At 34.7% G+C, this 21,228-nt stretch overlaps 1 protein-coding gene across 1 annotated transcript; it reads left to right on the top strand.

The window, feature by feature from the left end:
- The first annotated feature begins 433 nt into the window (after positions 1 to 433).
- LOC123545649 (uncharacterized) lies at positions 434 to 20,372 on the top strand. The gene is made up of 9 exons (XM_053535516.1): positions 434 to 501; positions 732 to 758; positions 2,529 to 2,578; positions 2,944 to 3,004; positions 3,524 to 3,702; positions 15,534 to 15,774; positions 17,403 to 17,495; positions 17,872 to 17,961; positions 18,585 to 20,372. The coding sequence occupies exons 1-9, from the start codon at positions 481 to 483 to the stop codon at positions 19,839 to 19,841; spliced, it is 2,019 nt and encodes a 672-aa protein (XP_053391491.1). The 5' UTR covers positions 434 to 480; the 3' UTR covers positions 19,842 to 20,372.
- The last annotated feature ends 856 nt before the right edge of the window (positions 20,373 to 21,228 follow it).

Below are 21,228 nucleotides of genomic sequence, written 5' to 3'. Positions count from 1 at the left end.
TTCCGCGAAATAAAACACAAATGACTTATTTTTGGAACACCCCTCGTATGTTAAGGCAGTTGTATATTTATATGTAAACTATGTCAGCGCGACAAAAATATCCATATATTGTATTACAAACAAATATCGATTGGCAGCAATTGTCGGGACGTCAACATTGATGTGTCAATTAGTTTATTCTAAAGACCACAGTTAAAATACGCTTATTTCAAACATTTAATGCGCCAACATATAAATACAAGCAACAGTATCTTGTTAATAAAACACTTTTTAAGCAAAGTTTATGTAAGTATTCAAGTCTCGTTTTTACTTCTTTTGTATGTGTAGAAATGTACATGTGCTAACACTTTACTATATCATTTGGGTTTTTTTACGTCTGGCTATTTGAAATGTTGCTTATATTAACAAAATGATGTTTGTTTATTTCAGCGAATGTCTAGCCCAGTGAAGAACAGTACTACAAATTGTATAATTTCAAACATGGGCATCATAAGTGCAAAGGTAAGTCTCGATTTCATGTGTTTGCAGTAAAATTAGTCATAATACGTTCTTATTTTTTCTTGTAAAATTCAAAGTCATTTTATCACATGTTTATTCACTAGCAGTATAGGCAAAGTGCTTGTAAATGTTATCTAGTCTTATCACAATGATTTAGTCTGTTTAAAATTAAGTAACACATTTCCTGAATTTCTCTTCTGTGGAAATAATGATTAGCTTATTTTATGTTTCAGGATACCAGTAATTCAAATGATTCTCAGGTAACATCACCTTCTATATGGTTAGAAAAATTAAAGAAATAATAATGTATATAATAAAATTTACATATTTATTTCTGTACATTACTTACAAAGATGAAAAAATGTATATGAAAAAAAATTGAATTCATAAACTAAGCCTGTATTACTTGTATCAAAGTGAATGTTCTTGGACGGTCTAACTAAAAAATTGCAGTTTCCAGCATAGTAGCAACAATGAATGGAGTCAATTGCTTTATCCTGTAAGATAAAGAAAGATGTAACCGGCGTTAAATTTTTCAAGTTGCTCGCAGTTCTAGACTCTTTAATTGACCATTCTAACATGACTATTTGATTCCCAGTTAAACAAAGAAGGGGCTCTGTATATTATTCGATAAACAACGGACGCGCGGACCGGTAAGATAGCTTTATGACGTCAATTATGACGTCAAATTGTCGCATGAAGTCCGATACATTACTCCTCGGGTAAATGAAGTCCAACATAATATTTATTAAAATATGTCAATGAGAATGTCAGAATGAAAAGGCCTTCTTGGGATTTATCGTCTAATTTACCACGGTTCATCGTTCAGATGTTTCAGTATTTCAAAAATCCAACAAGTACACTTTAGATTTATGCAAAATATAGATAGAGGGGGAGGGAAGGGTAGGAGGTAGAAATGGGGGTGGGGGAAGGGGTTGAAGGGGAATGTAGAACAAGGATGAATATAACAAGGGCATACTACGTTCCTTAATCACAGTTACACATCAACGTAAACCACAATAGTGCAGATATTCATGTACCAAAGACAAACACACACACCCACACACAACTATCTAACAAAGATAAATAGACAAGGAAGATACAATAACAATTTTAGGGCACCGCCCAAGACACACAGACGCACAAGCACACGACCGCACACATATAAGCAGGAATAAACAACAATCGGGCACCGCCTTAGGATTCCGGCAGCCAAAATTAAGGTGGGCCCGAAAACTTACTCATAGTAAAAGGGAAACTTAAACACTTCTTCAACTTGGTCCTTTTTATTAGGAATTGTATGCGAATGGATGTCAACCTAATTTACCACGGTTCATCGTTCAGATGCTTCAGTATTTCAAAAATCCAACAAGTACACTTTAGATTTATGCAAAATATAGATAGAGGGGGAGGGATGGGTAAGAGGTAGAAATGGGGGTGGGGGAAGGGGTTGAAGGGGAAAGTAGAACAAGGATGAATATATCAAGGGAATACTACGTTCCTTAATCACAGTTACACTTCAACGTAAACCACGATAGTGCAGATATTCATGTACCAAAGACAAACACACACACTCACACACAATTATCTAACAAAGATAAATAGACAAGGAAGATATAACAACAATGTAGGGCACCGCCCAAGACACACAGACGCACAAGCACACGACCGCACACATATAAGCAGGAATAAACAACAATCGAACACCGCCTTAGGATTCCGGCAGCCAAAATTAAGGTGGGCACGAAAACTTACTCATAGTAAAGGGGAAACTTAAACACTTCTTCAACTTGGTCCTTTGTATTAGGAATTGTATGCGAATGGATGGTCAACCTAAAATAGCAATTAATACAACTGTATTACTGTATTTAAACGTCACAAACTCATTAACAAAATATAATACCTCATACTCGCATACGAGGTGTTTCACAGTGATCGCAACTCAATATATGTGATGTAATAAAACTGTCTGATTTCATATATACTATGCCATAACAAATGTTTTTAGCTGTTTTTTTTTTCTTTTTTAGACTGACTACATTAGTCAAAACGGAAATCTTGATAGAGCACAATCTATGAGGTTAGAAACAATTTAAGAAATTATAATGTATAGCTACAATGTATATTCATTTGACATCTTTATAAGAATATACATATATATATAATGAAGGTAAGATTTAACAAAGAGTAAAATTTGTTTAAGCGTTCATTTCGATGATTTGACAGTTTACAAGAAAACTAAGAATTTTATAAAAAGTATCTTTCTTGTTCACTTTTGAAAATTGGATGAAAATAAATCTTTAAACGACTTTATTTTCATTTAATTTAATTGTTACGTTGGAAGAAATATGTCTTCAAATATGTTTAGTGAGATTAGTTTTTCTATACTACATCGCAATAGTTTCAATATTTTTGCTTAAGGTACATGTCATTTTACAATTTTAGTGCCATTCACGTTCCTCGGGAAAAGAGAAATTCAAAAACATCATTGACTACTATCGGAATGGTATATATACGATTTACTAAATGCTATTTAGATAGTATTGAGTAAGCCTTAAATGAGTAACCATAACAAGGTTAATTTACTTTTTTAATAAATTCAAAGGAAGTTGTCTTTTATGATCGAAAATCATGCTGCAAAATATATTTGCTGTTCATGTTTGTATTTATTGCCATGTACTATTTGTTTTCATTTATCTGCATAATCGTATTTTATATTACGACAACACTTTGAATATGATTTGCCTTATCATCGCTTTTATTTCCGTCTATTTGCACAAGATATATATCTATGCTATTATTGCTAATTAAATAATTTAAGATATTGTAGAGTTTCAATGTTTAACAATTAAAAAACCTTATGTTTTGTCTATTATTAAACACTTTTATGTCCACAAAATAACGAAAATACATAATTGAAACTAGAATTTGCGTAAGCCTATCAAAGGAAACGTTTTGTAACAAAGCGGTTTTCTACATTGTATAACTCATTTTCCGCGATTTTTTAAAATATTTTTCTGTTTAGGCTAATACAAGGACTGTCAGAAATGACGCAACAGAACTAACAGCAGAACTTGCCTCTAACAAAAAGACAAATCCAAATAAAAACCAAGAAAAAAAAGAAAAGAAAATGTGTCAGAAACAAGAAGAGCAGTCAAAACAGATGATAGAATTATCTGCAAAGTTAGACTCGCAGCGAAAACTGTAAGTAATGGTATTTGCAAGCGATGTAGTTGCTGATACTTATAAATAATAAAATCTGGGATAAGATCATTTGAAAGCATAGAGCGCAACCTAGCAACATGATAGCGCACACGGCCTAATTGAGTCAAAGCAATAAAGGTTAAATTTAAATGGGACACTCATGGATCGTTATAACTCAATCAAAAAGAACCTACTAGTTGTATTATACAAGTATAAATTATACATAACAATATACTGAAGGTCAAAAGGAACATTTCTCCTGATTGTAACAATTAGAGTGGGAATGGAAATGTTTTTGTTTCGTCTTGGGTCTTGTCCGCTCAAAGATCGTTGTATTACCTGATGCAATCTATATGTATGGAGGAACAATGACGAGTCGCCCATAAATCTGGTCTTTGCATTTCGGTCCTCTCATGTTTCAGTCTTCATTATTGGATGATCACCTGTGCTTTGTGCGACATATCCTTCATGTTTTACTGGTTTTCTTGAAACACAATGACATCATGATATATTTATCGTACATAGTTATTACAGTCCTATTATTATATACGAAATGTACAGTAACGTGAATACACAGGTTTATATGGTGACCTCCTTGACATTAGCCATTCCTAGTGAGATTCAATCATAATTTTCAGGGCTAGATAAACGAGGATTTCTCTACTATAGACAATATAACCTGTATACAGTTGAGCATAGTTGTGTTTAAGCTGTTTATAATGATACTGATGCCTTATAGTTGATGTTTAATGAAAGGGAGAATACTATAAGATTTGCTTCCCTTACTCACAAGGATGTATTTATCTTAACGTTACCAATACTATTTTTGTATAACGTTTGATAATTGTGTTTCTATTTTGATCAATGTATGGAAAATGTTTACTTTTGGCGCAGCAGCATTATTCCTGTAAAACGTAAAGCATAGTTGTATCTTTATGTTGGAACTTAGTTTTATGCTTAGACTGTTACGTTTACAACTTTACAGAAGCAAAGTGTATAATGAACGTCTTGTTAAAATTAGCAAATAGGATACAATATTCCTGCCACTGAAATGTTACTACAGTACTACACTTAACTTAGAAATAATCTTCTTTCCCTGTTTATTCAGCATGACAACTCTTCGCACATTGTTCATAGTACGCACTGCAGATACGTGGTCACCTGGTGGGATTGTCCCGCAAACTGTATACCTAAGGTCGGAGGATGGAGACTTTACATTACCTGATTATCCTCCTATTCATCGCCTGAACCATCTACCTACCAGAAACTCACAGAATGTGATCTTTCCATAATGATTTTGAATATTCACAGCTTACGTCCTAAGCTAGACCTGTTACAAATAGAAGACTAGTCATGCGATTTTCGTGTGTTTACTGATCCATGGCTCTCTCCTGAAATTCCTAGCGAGGACATCAGAATCTTGAATTTTAATCTCCCTTATCGATGCGACAGACGTGGCATTCCAATGACATAACACCTCTCCGCCCTCGCACAGCTCTATACTCTAGTCCATTTCTTCCAAGAACTATCAAGGATTGGAACTCAATGTCTGAGGACGTCCGCACACGCACGACAAAAGATACATTCAAAGCCGCCCTTAAACGTACCTTACGGCCAACACCTAATAGTACAACTCTGGCACAAACGTCTTGGTCAAAGTTTTCAGGCTCGTCTGCGACTAAGATGTAGTTCTTTATATCATGATTTGTATAGAAGGTCAATTGTTGAGTCACAATTGTGCTCCTGTGGATCGGTCGTAACTGTTAGCCACTACTTACTAACGACAATTATGCCAGCAGATCCTCTCCGATATTTCATGCCCGAGGACTATTGATAATCTCTTGTTTGGTAACGAGTACCTATCACCCTCTTCGTCAAAGTACAAAGATTTGCTGTGTTCATAATTTTCTTTTTTATTGATTCGTGCACTCTTTTTGATTATTTTAACCACTTGCCTATTTCTCGTTTTGGACATGCTATCTAGTACCTTCGGAATAGACACGGTTAAGTTTCTTTTAAGGTGGAAGTTTCTTTTAAGGTGGAATTTACATGTCATACTGAAACCACATGGTCCATCATTTGCTTTTCTGTGCAATTCAATGCCATGCTTGACCAGAAAAAGTATATAAGTGTAAATGTAGAACAACTTCAATATTATAATGTTAGCATGTGCTCGATACGAAAACGATACCGATGAATATAAAAGTCGATAGGAACTATAGCGTTTTAACAGCTTTTTGTTTTTGTTTTTTGTTGTTTTTTTCAAAAGGGAATCGTAAGAACTAGACAGTAATGCGATGTGATAAAAGTGTACAGTTGTAATATCGAACCATGATCAGCCATGCCAAAATTTAGAAAAAGTAGGCAAAGTTATGAAACTGTTCATCGAAATATTCATGACTCACATGTTACACAGGGATTTCCCTATGAAAACAAATACATTTGGTCATAAAATTAGAAAGATTTAAATCTAAAAATTTACTTATTCTTTTGAGTAGTGGAAATGCAATATATTGTGACCTAGTAACACTTACTTATAAGGTAATGAGGTACTAAGCATCATGTATTTCCATTTTCAAAACTGAAATAAATTGAGAGGAAATACGGATAGTGTGTAATTAGCTTACTATTGTTTGCAGGTATATTAGGAAGTTCCATTTAAGTTATCATACATTTTCCAAACGTTAAGATAAAATTACATAACACCGTTGTATTAAAGGTGGTTAATTAGATTTTGGTCAACAAATAGATCAAAACTTGACTAAATGATCATTTACACTTATTTGTGTTCACCGAGTTCTTAATACACGTCAGATTTTCACTGGGAGTATAATGTATTTTTGAAATTTGAATTTCTTATCCTAGTTGCCCAACAAAAATTATTTTAGCATAAGTATTAATTAAATAAACATATCTTGCCTAAGGAATGATATAATTAGAAGCACTATTGTATTAAAAGATTTGCACTGATAAGAACATATTTTGCCAAAACTAATAAGAAATGTAAGTTTATAAAATTATTATTACCTCCCTTTATCCATCTCGGTTGCGAAACCAAGATAGATTGAAAACATATAAATTCCGAAGCTACACGCTGTTATAAAACATGCCTTTCGTTTCAAATAGGTGAAATATCCTAATATTTATCAAATGCCAGTGTAAAACTAGAAATTATATTGAAAAAATCAAAAGAAATAAACCACTTTTTGAATACTTTTATATTTCAGGGAGGGTTATTACAAAATTTCTTAACATGCGATGAAATATACATTTCCAATAGGGGTCTAACTCTATGAAATGGACCTGTTCGTTCCATAAATAAATCTCAAACAGAATACATGAAAACTGAAAAATGTCGTAAAATGTTGTTCAAATGTGATTGACCACCTTTAAACATTATACACACTTGTTATTCTTATAATATATACCTTCATAAAAACATTAAAGTTATACCTTTCATCGTAGGAGATACACAAAATAAATATTGTTTAACAGATCAGTTGATACTGACACTTCTAACGTAGGTGTTTTAAGTTATGAGCGTTAAGCTGTAAATAGGCTGGTCATTTTATTTTTTGGGGTTGAAGTAATTCGAACATGAACTTTTTAGTGTGGGATAGGTAGTATGTAAGGAAATGAAACACAGAACAAGAGTGCCAGGATGTCACAATATACGCCCGTCACAGCAACTTTCTTTACATTAGCACCTGTATTTGCATAAGGAATTTTAATTTTGTGGTTGTTTAGTAATTACTGTAATTCTTTTGTTTTTCCTAGGCCACAAAAAAAACTCCTTACCAGGTAGAGATACCTTAAAATACACCTAAAATTTGAAAGTAACATCTATGTTGTACCACAGAAAAGTGGTCTTGGTTTTTCCCTACGGTCAGTTATAAAAAAGTTACAATATAAGTTATTTATAGTAACAACTAAGGGAAGTTAATCTTAAAAAAAGCGCTGTCAATATTGGTGACAAATGCCCCCGAAGTAGGCCCAAGAATGCCACAGTTGTATTCGGAAAAAATCACATATCATTTTGTGACCTTGACCTAAGAGGCCTCGGTCATAATGGTGACTCATCTTCTCAATATGGTTAACATTTGTGTCAAATCATTTTCAAATCCCTTGATAAATAGCAGAGTTATGGACCAGACAAGAAACACCTTTGACTTCTAAGTGTGACCTTGACCTTGGAGCTAGGGGTCTGGGTCTTGCACATGACACCTCATCTTATTATTGGGAACATTTATGCGAAATAATTCCAAAAACCCTTAATCAATGGCAGAGTTATGGACCGGACAAGAAACAGGCCATGTTAACCTTTGACCTCTTAGTGTGACATTGACCTTGTAGCCAGGGGTCTGGGTCTTGCTCATGACACGTCGTCTCATTATGGTGAACATTTATGCCAAGTGATTTCAAAATCCCTTAATGAATGGCAGAGTTATGGACCGGACACGAAACATACCCTATTATCCTTTGACTTGTAAGTGTGACCTTGACCTTGGAGCTAGGGGTCTGTGTCTTGCGCCTGACACGTCTTATTATGGTAAACATTTATGCTAAGTTCTTTCAAAATCCCTTTATGGATGGCAGAGTTATGGACCGGACACGAAACAGACCATGTTAGCCTTTGACCTCTGAGTGTGACCTTGACCTTGGAGCTAGGAGTCTGTGTCTTGCGCATGACACTTTGTCTCATTATGGTGAACATTTATGCCAAGTTATTTTAAAATCCCTTTATGGATGGAAGAGTTACAGCCCGGACAAGAATTTACCGGACGCACGCACGCACGCACGCCCGCACGCACGCCCGCACTCACACACGCACGGAGTGCGATTTTAATATGCCCACCTTCGGGGGCATAAAAAAAATCAAAAACAAAATTCTAAGTCCACACAAAAATCCTGACTTGATAGAGATAGGTCAAAATACACCTCAAAATTGGATGTAATATGCATGTTGTACTACAGAAAAGTGGTCTCGATGTTTTCCTACGACTAGTGACGAAAAAGTTACAATATAAGCTATTTATAGTTACAACAAAGGAAAGTAATTCTCAAAAAGGGACTTGTGCATGACACTCCGTCTCATGTTGGTATACAATTGTGCCAAGTTACATCAAAATCCCTTCATGCATGAAGAAGAAATGCTCCGGACAAAGTCATTCTTGTATCTGACATTTGGCCTCTAAGTGTGACCTTGACCTTAGACCTAGGGACCTGGTTCTTGCGCATGACACTCCTTCTCGTGGTGGTGAACATTTGTGCCAAGTTATATCAAAATCCCTCCATGCATGAAGAAGAAATGCTCCGGACAAAGTTTTCATTCTTGTATCCTTCGACCTCTAAGTGTGACCTTGACCTTAGACCTAGGGAACTGGTTTTTGCACATGACACTCCGTCTCATGATGATTAACAATTGTGCCAAGTTACATCAAAATCGATCTCCCTCCATGCATGAAGAAGATATGCTCCGGACAAAATCATTCTTGAATTTGACATTTGACCTCTAAGTGTGACCTTGACCTTAGACCTAGGGACCTGGTTCTTGCGTATGACACTCCGTCTCATGATGTTCCAAGTTTCATCAAACTTCATCCATACATGAAGAAAATATGCTCCGGACAGTCTGTGGACGCCGCCCGCCCGCCCATCCGCCCGCCCGCCAGGGGCGTTCCATAATACGTCCCGTTTTTCAAACGGGCGTGTAAAAAAGTCGTCAAAATATCATTGCACATTTTTTATATATGCAGTATTGTTACGTCTCTTATACGTATTGCGGCCGCAACTGTAAATAGGAACTGAGAAGAAGCTGTAATATTCAATTCATAAACTCCAAAAATGTCAATAAAAAAGAGTCATCGACCGGGTATAAAAGTCACGATAATATGTGTATGGCTGCAGCCTGTTTATGACGTATACCATGATTCATTTGAATCTGGTGGAAACTGCAAAAGGAGTTTTAATACACAAGGTAGCAATGTTACTGTGATATGATAAATAATCAAAGTACTGAGAGGACTGATGGGGGCAATGCTTTGCAGTTTCAAGACTTGATGTAACCCATTCATGTCAGGGAAGTACATGCAGGCATTATGAAATGCACTTGTGTGTGGCAAGAAATGGAGTGGTCACAACTTTAACAGTGCACAACAATAAAATTTATTAACTTTGTGTTCAATACACTTCTATTTTTTGTTCAAAAGGTAAAGATAAAAAATCTAGTCTTGTTCAATAGCAGTTGTTCATCGACAAACAAAAACCTTTCATTGCCAGGTTTGATAAAATGAAAAAGATAAAGCTATACAATGTATTTCAATTTCTTCAATACTTCTGTTTGCACTCTATGTCCTGACATCATGTGTTTTTGACAGCCTAACAGAAACAGGCAAACTTTTTAACACTTTATGAAAGTTTGGAAAGAAAGTCAAAATATTCCAATATGAGAAAGTTTAAAGGAACAGGATTTCCTTGAACTGACATAGAAAAAAAATTAGGCTATGTTTTCTAATGTGTACAATACTTATCAATTAAAAACGTCAGGAATGTTTTTTGTTACAAATAAGCATCATTTTAATAAGGAGTCGTCATTCGTTAACACACAAACACCTGTAAAAAATTTTTTATAGATCTGCCTTTTTTCCATTCCAACTATTGCTAAAATTCAGTAACTGTTTTCTTAAAAATATACATGATATATGATGATATTATTATTCATATTGTTTGTTATGTTTGTTGATCAAAATAACATTGTCTGTTTCAATTTTAGGTTATTTAATATACACCTGTATTTCAAACTATCAATATCATTATATCAGAAATACATTAAACACTATGAAAACCGTGATTCGTCATATCAATGAACCTACCGAACTGGCGTATAAAGTTAGGTTCGAGTAAATTAGGATACGAAACGCCCGTGGAAAAAGAACAAGATTTCTGGTGGTTCTGCCTTCGAATATCACCATCAGAAACCATTTGCACCCTCAGATAGATGAAATACATTAAACTGGTAACATAAATGTACATCTGCCGGGATGATTACCAAGAAAATGAGGTCAAAATATAACGGGCACCTGTAGCAAGTTATCATCGCGGAATGGTGGATTACTTCCCATAGCAAAAATTACTAGGTCTGAAAAATGATAAAATACGTATATGTACGCGCAATTATAACAGTATTTAGCGCACTTTTTACGTTAAACGATAATTTTCCTGCAGATAAATACCAGTTTGATCAGCGTATATGGCGTTTCTTTTTTTAAATAAAAATCTGGGAATGAATTTTTTCTTCGGTCCTTTTTCAAGGATTTCCCGAACATTATATGTTAAACACGTCATATACATAATGTTCTGATCTTTAGACTAAAGAATCGGGCACATGTTCAGTTTGAGAAATGCTGTACTTTCCCAGAATAAGCGCGTTTCTATTGGCCCTGTAGTGAGGTCGGATTTCAGGAAAAAGTAAAAAAATATCTCTCCTGATTTGCGGTGGCGTGGTGGTTGCTATTGAAATTACTGCATGCCCGTAAGATTCTGATGCCATAACTTTTGATAACATCTCCATGGATTCAAACCTTCCCTAGATGACATGTATATTTAGGATGCTCTCCAATTCACAGTACATATCCATATCGACGCACTCTTTGCGAAATCTGCTATATCGGCGGTTTCTTTGCGTCGGCACCGGCTATTTTTTGCTATAAACAGTGCCCAGGTTGGTATGAGAGGAGAAAAATCGAGCTGCCATCCATGATATAGGTATGCTGCTCAAAAATAAGTAGAGCACGGAACATAAGATTGTCTTTTCTATGTTTTATAGTGTTTACTTTTTAATTATCAGCGATTTTGCTCGCAACTCGATGAAATTTGTTGATGGTGTACTGACATGGAACACTAGCCCGACTTTTTCCACAGTCTTTAACCAGTTTTTTGCTTTGATATCATACATATCAAGCGCACTATTTGTATTCATTTATCAATATTCTTCCAAATAATAAAGATAAGTAGGCCGAAATGTAGATGGAAATTTTCAAAACCACTTACTTTCGGTTTTGTCTTGGCACCGGCGGTCTCTCTGCATACCAGTTTTTTTTATTATTATTATTTTTTTTTTTTTTTTTTTTTTTTTTTTTGATGCACAGGCAGGCTCTCTGCATTACGCACAGAGGCTCTAGGCTAATGACTATCTGGAAACATTATAGCTTAATTAATTTGGTGTGTTTACCTGACTTTTTATAACTGCCAACCTGTTTATAGCAACGAATCGCCGGTGCCGACGCAAGAAACCGCCGATAAAGCATATTTCGCAAAGAGTCCGCCGATATGGATATGCACCGTGCAATTGTGTATTAAATTTAAGCAACCATTTGAATTCAATTCATTTTTATGCAACTTCTGTGGACAAGACAATTTGATTAACGATTTACAGCTGATTTCGAGATCAAAATATATAATTATACATAATATACAATCACGAATAAGGACGGTCCGACCAAGTACATAAATATGCCTTTAAGCTTTAAAATGTTCTTAATAGTTGGTGTAAAGCAGAAGAAATCTGTTCATAGTTGATTTTACGAATTCGAAATCTACTGACGATTATTAGATTAGATAATGATTACAAAAAATCAAACTGTCAAATTAATACCCCCCCCCCCCCCTCCCAACCCGAACCAAATAAGTCATAAATTCAAACTGACGAATAAGTAATGAATCTTTTCTACCTATTCTATTTCAAGTAAAACACTGTTTTTTATTTTATTTTTTATTATCATTATCTTTTATATAGTATTAATTTTTATAAATAACATATCTCTTGAAAATATTTTCTTAGACATGCGAAAAGTATTTCATTTCAGCACTGTATTTTCTGAAATAATATTTTAGAAATAACACCTGCACAGAAAAGATATTTTAACAGATTGCGAATCGGAATCTATAGGATGTTGCCGCATATTTATAGATTCGTCTACTGATAAACGGTACTAATCGCCGCAAACTGATAAAGTTTCTCCATAATACACATCCACAACAGTGTCGAGGCACGGCGATGAAAATATCAATAATCTATCGGCTTATCAGCGGCGTTACATTTCCTTAGTAGTTGCTTTTTTCACGCAGAATGATGAACATATTTTTTTTGAGCGTATTGAAACTAGTTATTGGATTTCAGAATAGGTCACATGATCAAAACAAGTGTCGGTTTCAGAATCGATCACGTGATCAAATCAAGCGTCTTTATTATTCTTACGCTTAAGAAGATCTATTATAATTTTTATTTATAATGCAATTTAGTTTTCTTTTACATACTGTTGTTAATATAAAATGTGTAGATCTGTTTAATCATATCTGGATCAAAAAAATAATTGCAAAATGCAATATGAAAGTTATGTTTGGTAAATACTGTGGAACTTGTTTTCTGTGTGTTGTCAGATTGGTCATAAGCTCGAAAAGAAAATTGAAAGACGGTTTGTTAAATCTGGGGGCATTGCCCCCAAAAAGGGCATATTAACTAAAGATAAAGACAATCAAACTTGACAGTCCTGACGGTATTTGCATGTCCACTTCAAGTTGGTGTGTACCAAGTTCCATTTGAATTTAGTACATACATGAACGAATTTAATAAAAGCAGCACTAAACTATCGTGTACCTTTTTCGTGTCTACTGTTCAAGATCTAGTCAAAGTTGCATAAAGCTACAGTGAGGGTTTTTATTCACTATATGGTACTGTAACCGAAACAAAAGACCAACATATACATTTATATATACACAAATCTTACTTTCACGATTGGCTGCATTTTCTCTTTAAACTTTTATTGCAGACACTGTATAATTATTATAAGCAATTTTGAGAAATACATAAGTCTAAGATCAATTATCATAGTTTGTAAATGAGTCATATTTATTTTCATAATACTGACATCTACCTTTATAAAAATGTAGTATCTGGCAAAGTAAGTCTTCTTCTTGGTTATTATAGCATGCATGGTCTCACTGAAAAATAAGTACAGTAAAAAACTGTGAGTAAAAGGAAATAAATATTACCTTTGGAATTTCTATGTTCTCCACCCAGGGTGGTCATAACTGGGTACTTGTAAATAGTTTCCAAGTCAAAAGATTATCAACCTTGTTTTGAACTCGTTGCAAAAGAGTTGATTCATATATAAACTTGCACTTACCATCGTTCCTACCAGAGCAACATGACCTCATAAATATGGCAACGCACGCCAGGCCTTTTGTGCAATCATTTTTTCAACCCGGGGCTAGAGGGCGTGGACGGTAGCATGCATTTCCACTACCGTCCATGAACATGCTCAATCAAACCGAGCCTGCAACATTTTCGTTCTTGTCGTGTTGAGTGTCCACTTTTTCTATTTTATTTGGCATGAATGTTAACCTCAGTGAGATGGAGTTTCATACGCAAACCCAAGGTTCCTATCTCAAAGGTCAATGTCACAGTTGGGGGCCAGCGGTCATGTCAGATCTTGTCCGGTCCATAACTTGGACGTGCATTGAGGAATCTTATTTATATTTGGCATGCATGTTAACCTCAATGAGACAGTGTCATGCGCAAACCCCAGGTTCCTATCTCAAAGTGCAAGGTCACAGTTAGAGGTTAAAGATCATGTCAGATCTTGTCCGCCCATAACTTTGACATACATTGAGGAATTTTGTTTAACTCAGTGAGACAGACTCTATCTCAAAGGTCAAGGTCACAGTTAGGGGTTAAAGGGCGGGCTCGACATGTTGTCCGTGGGTATCCAGTTCACAAAGGTTTCGTAGATGTGCAGTTTTGTTTCGTTTATTCTACGGCGGATAATTACAGCAGTGGTCTGGAAGACACCTCTACCTAGAAGACTTAAGTCGATTGGCTAATCACACCCTTATCCATATAATACGGAGACCGTATTCAGCTCTTTCTGTAAATTGATATATGTTGGTATTTAAACCGGTATTTTATTATATGTATTAAGCTTACTTATCATTTTTTAAATATATAAATATTCTTGCCAAATCTACTGAACGAAACGTAGCTTTAAAAGTGGAAAATATATACTCTTTTCCAATCAGGCAGAGTGTTGCATAAATCTTTCATTTTGATAAATTATCTAGAATGCGTTATCAAGTAGTCTGATTTGTAAATTTAAGTCACGTGGCATGGGTCGGTCCAGGTCACGAATTCGTTCTTAGTACGGCATTCGCCGAGAAAAGGAGAAAATGAAAATTATCTGAAATGATCGACAAGAACAGGCCTTTTCATAAGATTTATTTGAATATTGATTGCTCGCAGGATGTACATATTTTATTTAGGTAAGTTTTGGTCACAACTCTAGATAGAATAGTGCTAGCGTGTAGTAGTTGTCGATTTTGAAACGAAACATGACCTCCAAAAACAGATTTTTTTTGTCTTCCGTCCATATTTTCAGGTAAAAGTTCGCATTTATTCTTCAAGATATATACTTCTAAAGAGAGCTTAATCATTTTCAATGGAAGTTTATTTTTTCAAAAAAGTGCAACTCTTCAGTAAAATGGTTGTAAAGACAGGTATTAAAATGTCGATATTTTGGCTATAGAATGTATCTTAAACGAGCTAACATTATAATGATATGATTTAAATCATTCAGGTAGAGAGTTTGCATACCCTGTTGTTTCTGATATGTCTACATGCATGTGAATAATGTTCGAAAACGGAAGATATAAAACAATTCAAGATTCAGTTTCAAATAAATAAATAATCCGATCCAGGTTTCTAAGCACTTCGCGCCTGACCCAAAATGATTTAATAAACTTATGATAAGAAATACTGTCATTTTTACATTTTCCAGAATCAACGAGTTACTTAAAAATGGTATTGAGATAGCGGCAAAGGGGAAGTGGGAAAATTCGGCTGATTTAACAGAACCGAATCATCTAGCAAACGAACTTCAGAGAATATTCAAGAAGGAATGGAGGGACACTAAAAGGTCATTGATCGCTAATTTGCATAATGACACCAAACATGCAGCTCTGCCTACATCTTCTTTGAAGGAAGTTGATATTATCAAGTGGTTAAGCTACATACTGCAGGTAGACATATTTTACATTCTACCATCTTTTATACATATAGTTTATTTGAAACACGTTTACTTATTATGTTTTGCAGGTAAGCAACTTAGTATCTATTTCAATTTTAGCCATATTTGTTATAGGGAATTCCTATAGTTTTTATGCGCATCTTTCTGCGCAGCCGATACTATCTATGGAAAAAGAAATCAAATGTTGATACTGGTTTATGTTGTATTGACATGTATTATGCCTGACATGTATCATGCAACTTTCCATTTGTGGCTGTGTTTTGACAGCGCATTTAAGTATAAAGACAGTATTGTGCATATAATGTTAGACAATTAACTTTGTATTGATAAGACAATATCTCTTTTCAAATCATTTAGTATTCAGTTACAGAAAGGATTAACTTCTAACAGATATAATCAGTTTGGTCAACTTCAGGCCATTTTTCGTCTGAACAGGTGTTGATTTTAAGCGGTCTTAACATACAATTTAGCTTTGTGACCCATACATTTTTGGCCATTTTTATGTTCACAATACAATTATCTATACACAAGGAAAACAGGAACAAAATCTATGAAAAAGTTTTTTCAAAGTTAAAGAAAAAATCTTTACTATGAGTATTTTTCATTGAAAAAGTTCTCAAAAGTGAATATGAACCAAGATTTTTTTTTCATTTGTACCCATCATTGTAATGATTTAGTATTATAAATATGACTATCATATGAAATAATCATATAATAAAATCTGTAAAAGGAATAAACCTTATTGTGCTGTCTTGATTCATGTGTTTGTTGGTATTTATAAAAAAAAGCAGAAAATTACGAAAATGTTGAAAAATCGCTAGCACTTTCAGCAACAGTGGGTGTTTAAAACAATTTTTCACAAAAACAAGCTTGGTGACCCATTTTTTTATTGATTCAATGTTTGCAGCACAAAATTTCCTATCAGATATGTGAATTTGAAAAAAAAAATCTATGAAATAAAAAAAACTATAGGAATTCTCTTTAAATAAGTGATTCAAGATCCGGGCCTCACAGTCTACATGCGTTGTTCTGAAAGCGGGATACGGGTTACCATGATTGGGGAAAGAAATCGGTGTATTGTGTTTTAATTGGCAGATATCGAATATGTTATGTGCAAAAACCATGATCATGTTACTTTAAAGTTCTGGATAAAGTCCACGAACGCCCTGTTTACTCTCATAAACTAACAGCTATATGGTTGAAGGTTCAATACAAGTTAGAAACTTTTTATGATAATACAGTCACTGTTGGAATGGTTTCGATTCGCTTTCTGTGATAAATAAATATGCGATTAATGCTACATTCTGGTACAGAACATAGAAAAAAAGAATATGAAATGTACCAGGGTATTTGTATAACAATGTAAACTGCTACGGTTGTTTATACTTCATACCGCCCGAGTCCAAAAACTGGGATGATAGGAAAAGTAACGCAACCAACAAGACGGAATACGAAATAAAAATATGTCAAGACAGTAGTGTAATTTGATGTATGCTCTTTAGAACATTTATTGTCTTATATACAACTATTTATTACAAAACGAAGGCGAAAGGTTCTGCAAAACATTTTGGAGGTAACATGAGTTTTCAACATATGCACAAATTATCTATATATTTCTAGGAATGTTATACCTTTTGCATGACGAAGGCAAACTTACCAATATCACAGTTTTTCGCAGCATTCAGCACAAATACAAAACTGGAGTTTGATACGGTAGGCACCGGCTTAGTTATTGAAATTACCGTTTGTTGATATCTTATTTGATTAAGTTATATAAACGATACCCTTGTTTCAAAATAGATTCCTATTTCACTTAATAGGATAACTACATGTAATAGATACATATAATTAGTTAGCATACAATAGCATACAATATATCATATAATAAATGCTACATATAAAATATCACGAATATAACAATATACTTTAACAAGAGCAGTTTCATAAAATCATGGCTTTATGTAGATATTTGCTAAAAATCACATTGCAGTCGCATCATATCAAAGATATTTGACCAGTTTCAGGACATTTCATAAAGTCTGTCGACTTTATCAGGAGTATATTAGTGCATAATATTTTTTTACTTCAGGTAAAGTGTTCTAATGTTGAAAGATATTACTTTTTAAAGATGCGAAAAACTGTCGGTATGCGCAGCGACGTAATGGAAGGCATTTGCCAGGTAAATATTTCTAAAATATATTATTATGTTAATATTAAATGACGATGGTGCAATAAAACACATTATTTCTCAGTAATATAATTGAAAATGATTGACATCCTTAAAAAAACTACTAGCAAGAGGAAGAATGACTGAATCATCAAGGCATCTCCATTTATCTTTTTTCTACTACTGATCGCAAATAAAAACCAAGCATTAACACACAGGGCCAAACAATTAAACTAAGCAGCCTCATAAACACATTTTCTTTATGTTTTACCAGATATTTAAACGTGCGCTTAATGAATCAATAGATACAAACATCTCGTAAAATATGAAAAGTAAAACTCAATAAATAATAAATTATTACCCAATAGTTTTATACTGATTGTATCAAAAAAGGAATCTCATTACCTATGCAATTTTACATTCACACGCAATTAACTTACAAGATCCCAAGGGAAATGGAAGCGTATTATAATTTATTAAAATAATGAATTTTGGAGCACTATAATTCAGTATCAAACTTAACTTTATTCAGAAATGTTATTCATATGCAAATACTGAAAAGCTTTTCTGATATGACATTCAAACCTTTTATATCAGTATGACATTTGTTTTAGTGTTTTAGTTTTAACTTATAGGAATTTTGGTCAAAGTGCGTATATGAAGAAAAGCAAAGAAATAGTAATGCTGATATCATAGCCGACAAAAGGGAACAAAATAAGGTCAATGTCCCTAGCACACAAGGAGATAGCGAAAAAGAAGGCAAAATATCTTGCACTGCAAATACTACAAATAACATCGCTTCCCTTAGTAAACAAGAAGGGGGTGGCAACATATCTGACAATGACAATGGCGTTACAAAGCCTAGCTCACAGAAAGAAGAAGGCAAACCATCTGACATTGCAAAAAGCATAACTGAACCTAACAAACAGAAGGGAAGCGACAAAGAATGCAAAACATTGTGCACTGTAGTAAGCGATAGAGATTGTTGCAAAGAGATAGGGATCGGCAAAGACGGCAAAATATCTGAAACTGCATATTATGACACTGACCCAGGCAAACAGGAAGGAAGCAGCACAAAAGGCAACATACCTGGCACTTCCGAAAGTGATAATGATCGTTGCAAAAAAGAAGGGAGTGGCAAAGACGACAATATATCTGGAACTGCAGATTTCATAACTGGTCATTGCAAACAGGAAGAAAGCGACAAAGGAGGCATAACATATGGAACTGCAGAAAGCGATAATGAATCTAGCAAGGGGAAAGGAACCGACAATAAAGACGAAATAAATTACAATGCAGATAGCATTACTGACCGCAGCACACCACAGCGACATAGTGTCAAAGAAGGCAAATTATCTTCAGATAGCATTGCCAAACCTAATAAACAAGAAGGAAGCGGCAAAGAAGGCAGAATAGCTAACCCTATTAATCAGAAAGGGTGCGGCAAAGAAGGCATAATATCTAACACTGCAGATATCATTAGAGGGAACGGCGAAATAGTTGAGGAATTATGTAAAAGTGATACTGGTACTGATTATAATAAAATCATTTGTAGTTACATAATGCATTTAAAAAGTAATGATAAATGTTTGAAACAGTGTCAGAAGTATGTTACTGTGTGCATAAACGCTTGCTGGAAGGCAGTAATAAGTGACCCACCTGTACATTTGCAGTTCAATTTAACTGGTAAAAACTTTAAAGATATCGATGAAAAGTATGGACTTAAAAAATACACTTTAAATATGCCTTATCGAGACACAAGCAAGAAACATAATGAAATTGTTTTGGTTGTGTGGCCACCTTGTATAACCTATGAATATGGTGGCCATGAAGACAATGTTTTGGCGACCGAAAATGCTCGTGTCATCGTCAACAACTTAGATGAGTGCTAAAATCATGTGAACGTAATAAACTCTATGCATTCGATTGTGTAATATTAAGAATATTCTTAAGTAAACATGGATGACAATTTAGTTTTTGAGGACATAACCCGTGCCTTTTTATCATCGTGCGTCAAATGACGTATCAGTAACGATAACAGAAATGTTCATGCGTTCCTTTGAGATCGAATTGTCATTTTTGTCTTTGCCTATTGCTTGAAATTGTTGGATGCGCCGTAAATGAGTACTGTATTTTGTAGCCAAATCGTACATTCTTAAAACGAACGAATGCTTAAAAAGATACTGTCTGTTTAGTAACACCAGCTCGTCTCAGTATAATGTTTGAAAACTGTTATTTGAAATTAAAATGCTGGTTCGGCAAATTTAATTGTAGAGAGATGTGGTTTTCAAGTCGTGTGCGTGTATGCCTATATGTAAAAATAACTATAGGCTGCTGTAAATCTTCTACAAGTTTTCATAGTTTCGTGCTACACCTAAATCTGCCGGAGCAACGTATTATTTAAAATTGATGCTCTTACAACTTCACTGAACGAGAAAGTAGACATTTGCAAATTAAGACGAAGTGAACTGTGGTTACCTTGGATGATCGATGTTTCAAGGGGACCATCTCAACATAACTCAAATATATTATGTGCGGTAGGAAAACATGCCCATAATTATGATAATGTGACAGGATGGCCGAACCAGGGACAGAACTTATTAGAACAATTTAACACTCAGTACAATATTTACAAGTTTATTTACATGAATGAATATTTACAATGAAAAAGAAAATAAATATTTAGTAAATAGAAGAAAAGAAAATGCTGAGCTAAAGACATTAAGCCGCACCATGAGAAAACCAACATAGTGCACTTGCGACAAGCATGGATCCAGACCAGCCTGCGCGCCTGCGCATCCGCGCAGTCTGGTCAGGATCCATGCTGTTCGCTAACGGTTTCTCTAATTGCAATAGGCTTTGAAAGCAAACAGCATGGACCCTGACAAGACTGCGCGGATACGCAGGCTGGTCTGGATCCATGCTGGTCGCAAATGTACTATGTTAGTTTTCCCATGGTGCGGCTCACTTGAATACAATACGTCACTTAGAAAAAAAAAGTGGTAAACCACAGGTCGCCCAACACGACACAAACGAAAATGCTGCAGGCCCGGTTTGATTGAGCCAGTTCATGGACGGTAGTGGAAGTGCAAACTACCATCCAAGCCCTCTAGTCCCGGTTTGAGCAAAACTCAATATTTACACATGTGATAAGTACCAGAATGTAATTTAGAGACATCCACAGATGTATTCATACAACGGTGCACATGGAACCTTCAATGATGCACAGAATGCTATTCCATGAAAAGCGGCGTATAGTCTCCAGATAAAATAATAGCT

This window comes from Mercenaria mercenaria, unplaced genomic scaffold (assembly GCF_021730395.1).
Source record: "Mercenaria mercenaria strain notata unplaced genomic scaffold, MADL_Memer_1 contig_4884, whole genome shotgun sequence".
Classification (NCBI taxonomy): domain Eukaryota; kingdom Metazoa; phylum Mollusca; class Bivalvia; order Venerida; family Veneridae; genus Mercenaria; species Mercenaria mercenaria.
Note: the sequence above shows the minus strand (reverse complement) of the source record. Positions and strands in the feature narration are given on the sequence as shown.

What these genes read in the sequence shown, in the direction of transcription:
- LOC123545649 (XM_053535516.1), top strand. Translation starts at nt 481, where the DNA reads ATGGGCATCATAAGTGCAAAG. An exon ending in GATAGAGCACAATCTATGAG is followed by an intron (nt 2,579 to 2,943) that starts GTTAGAAACAAT and finishes TTACAATTTTAG; the next exon opens with TGCCATTCACGTTCCTCGGG. An exon ending in GGTTAAGCTACATACTGCAG is followed by an intron (nt 15,775 to 17,402) that starts GTAGACATATTT and finishes ATATATTTCTAG; the next exon opens with GAATGTTATACCTTTTGCAT.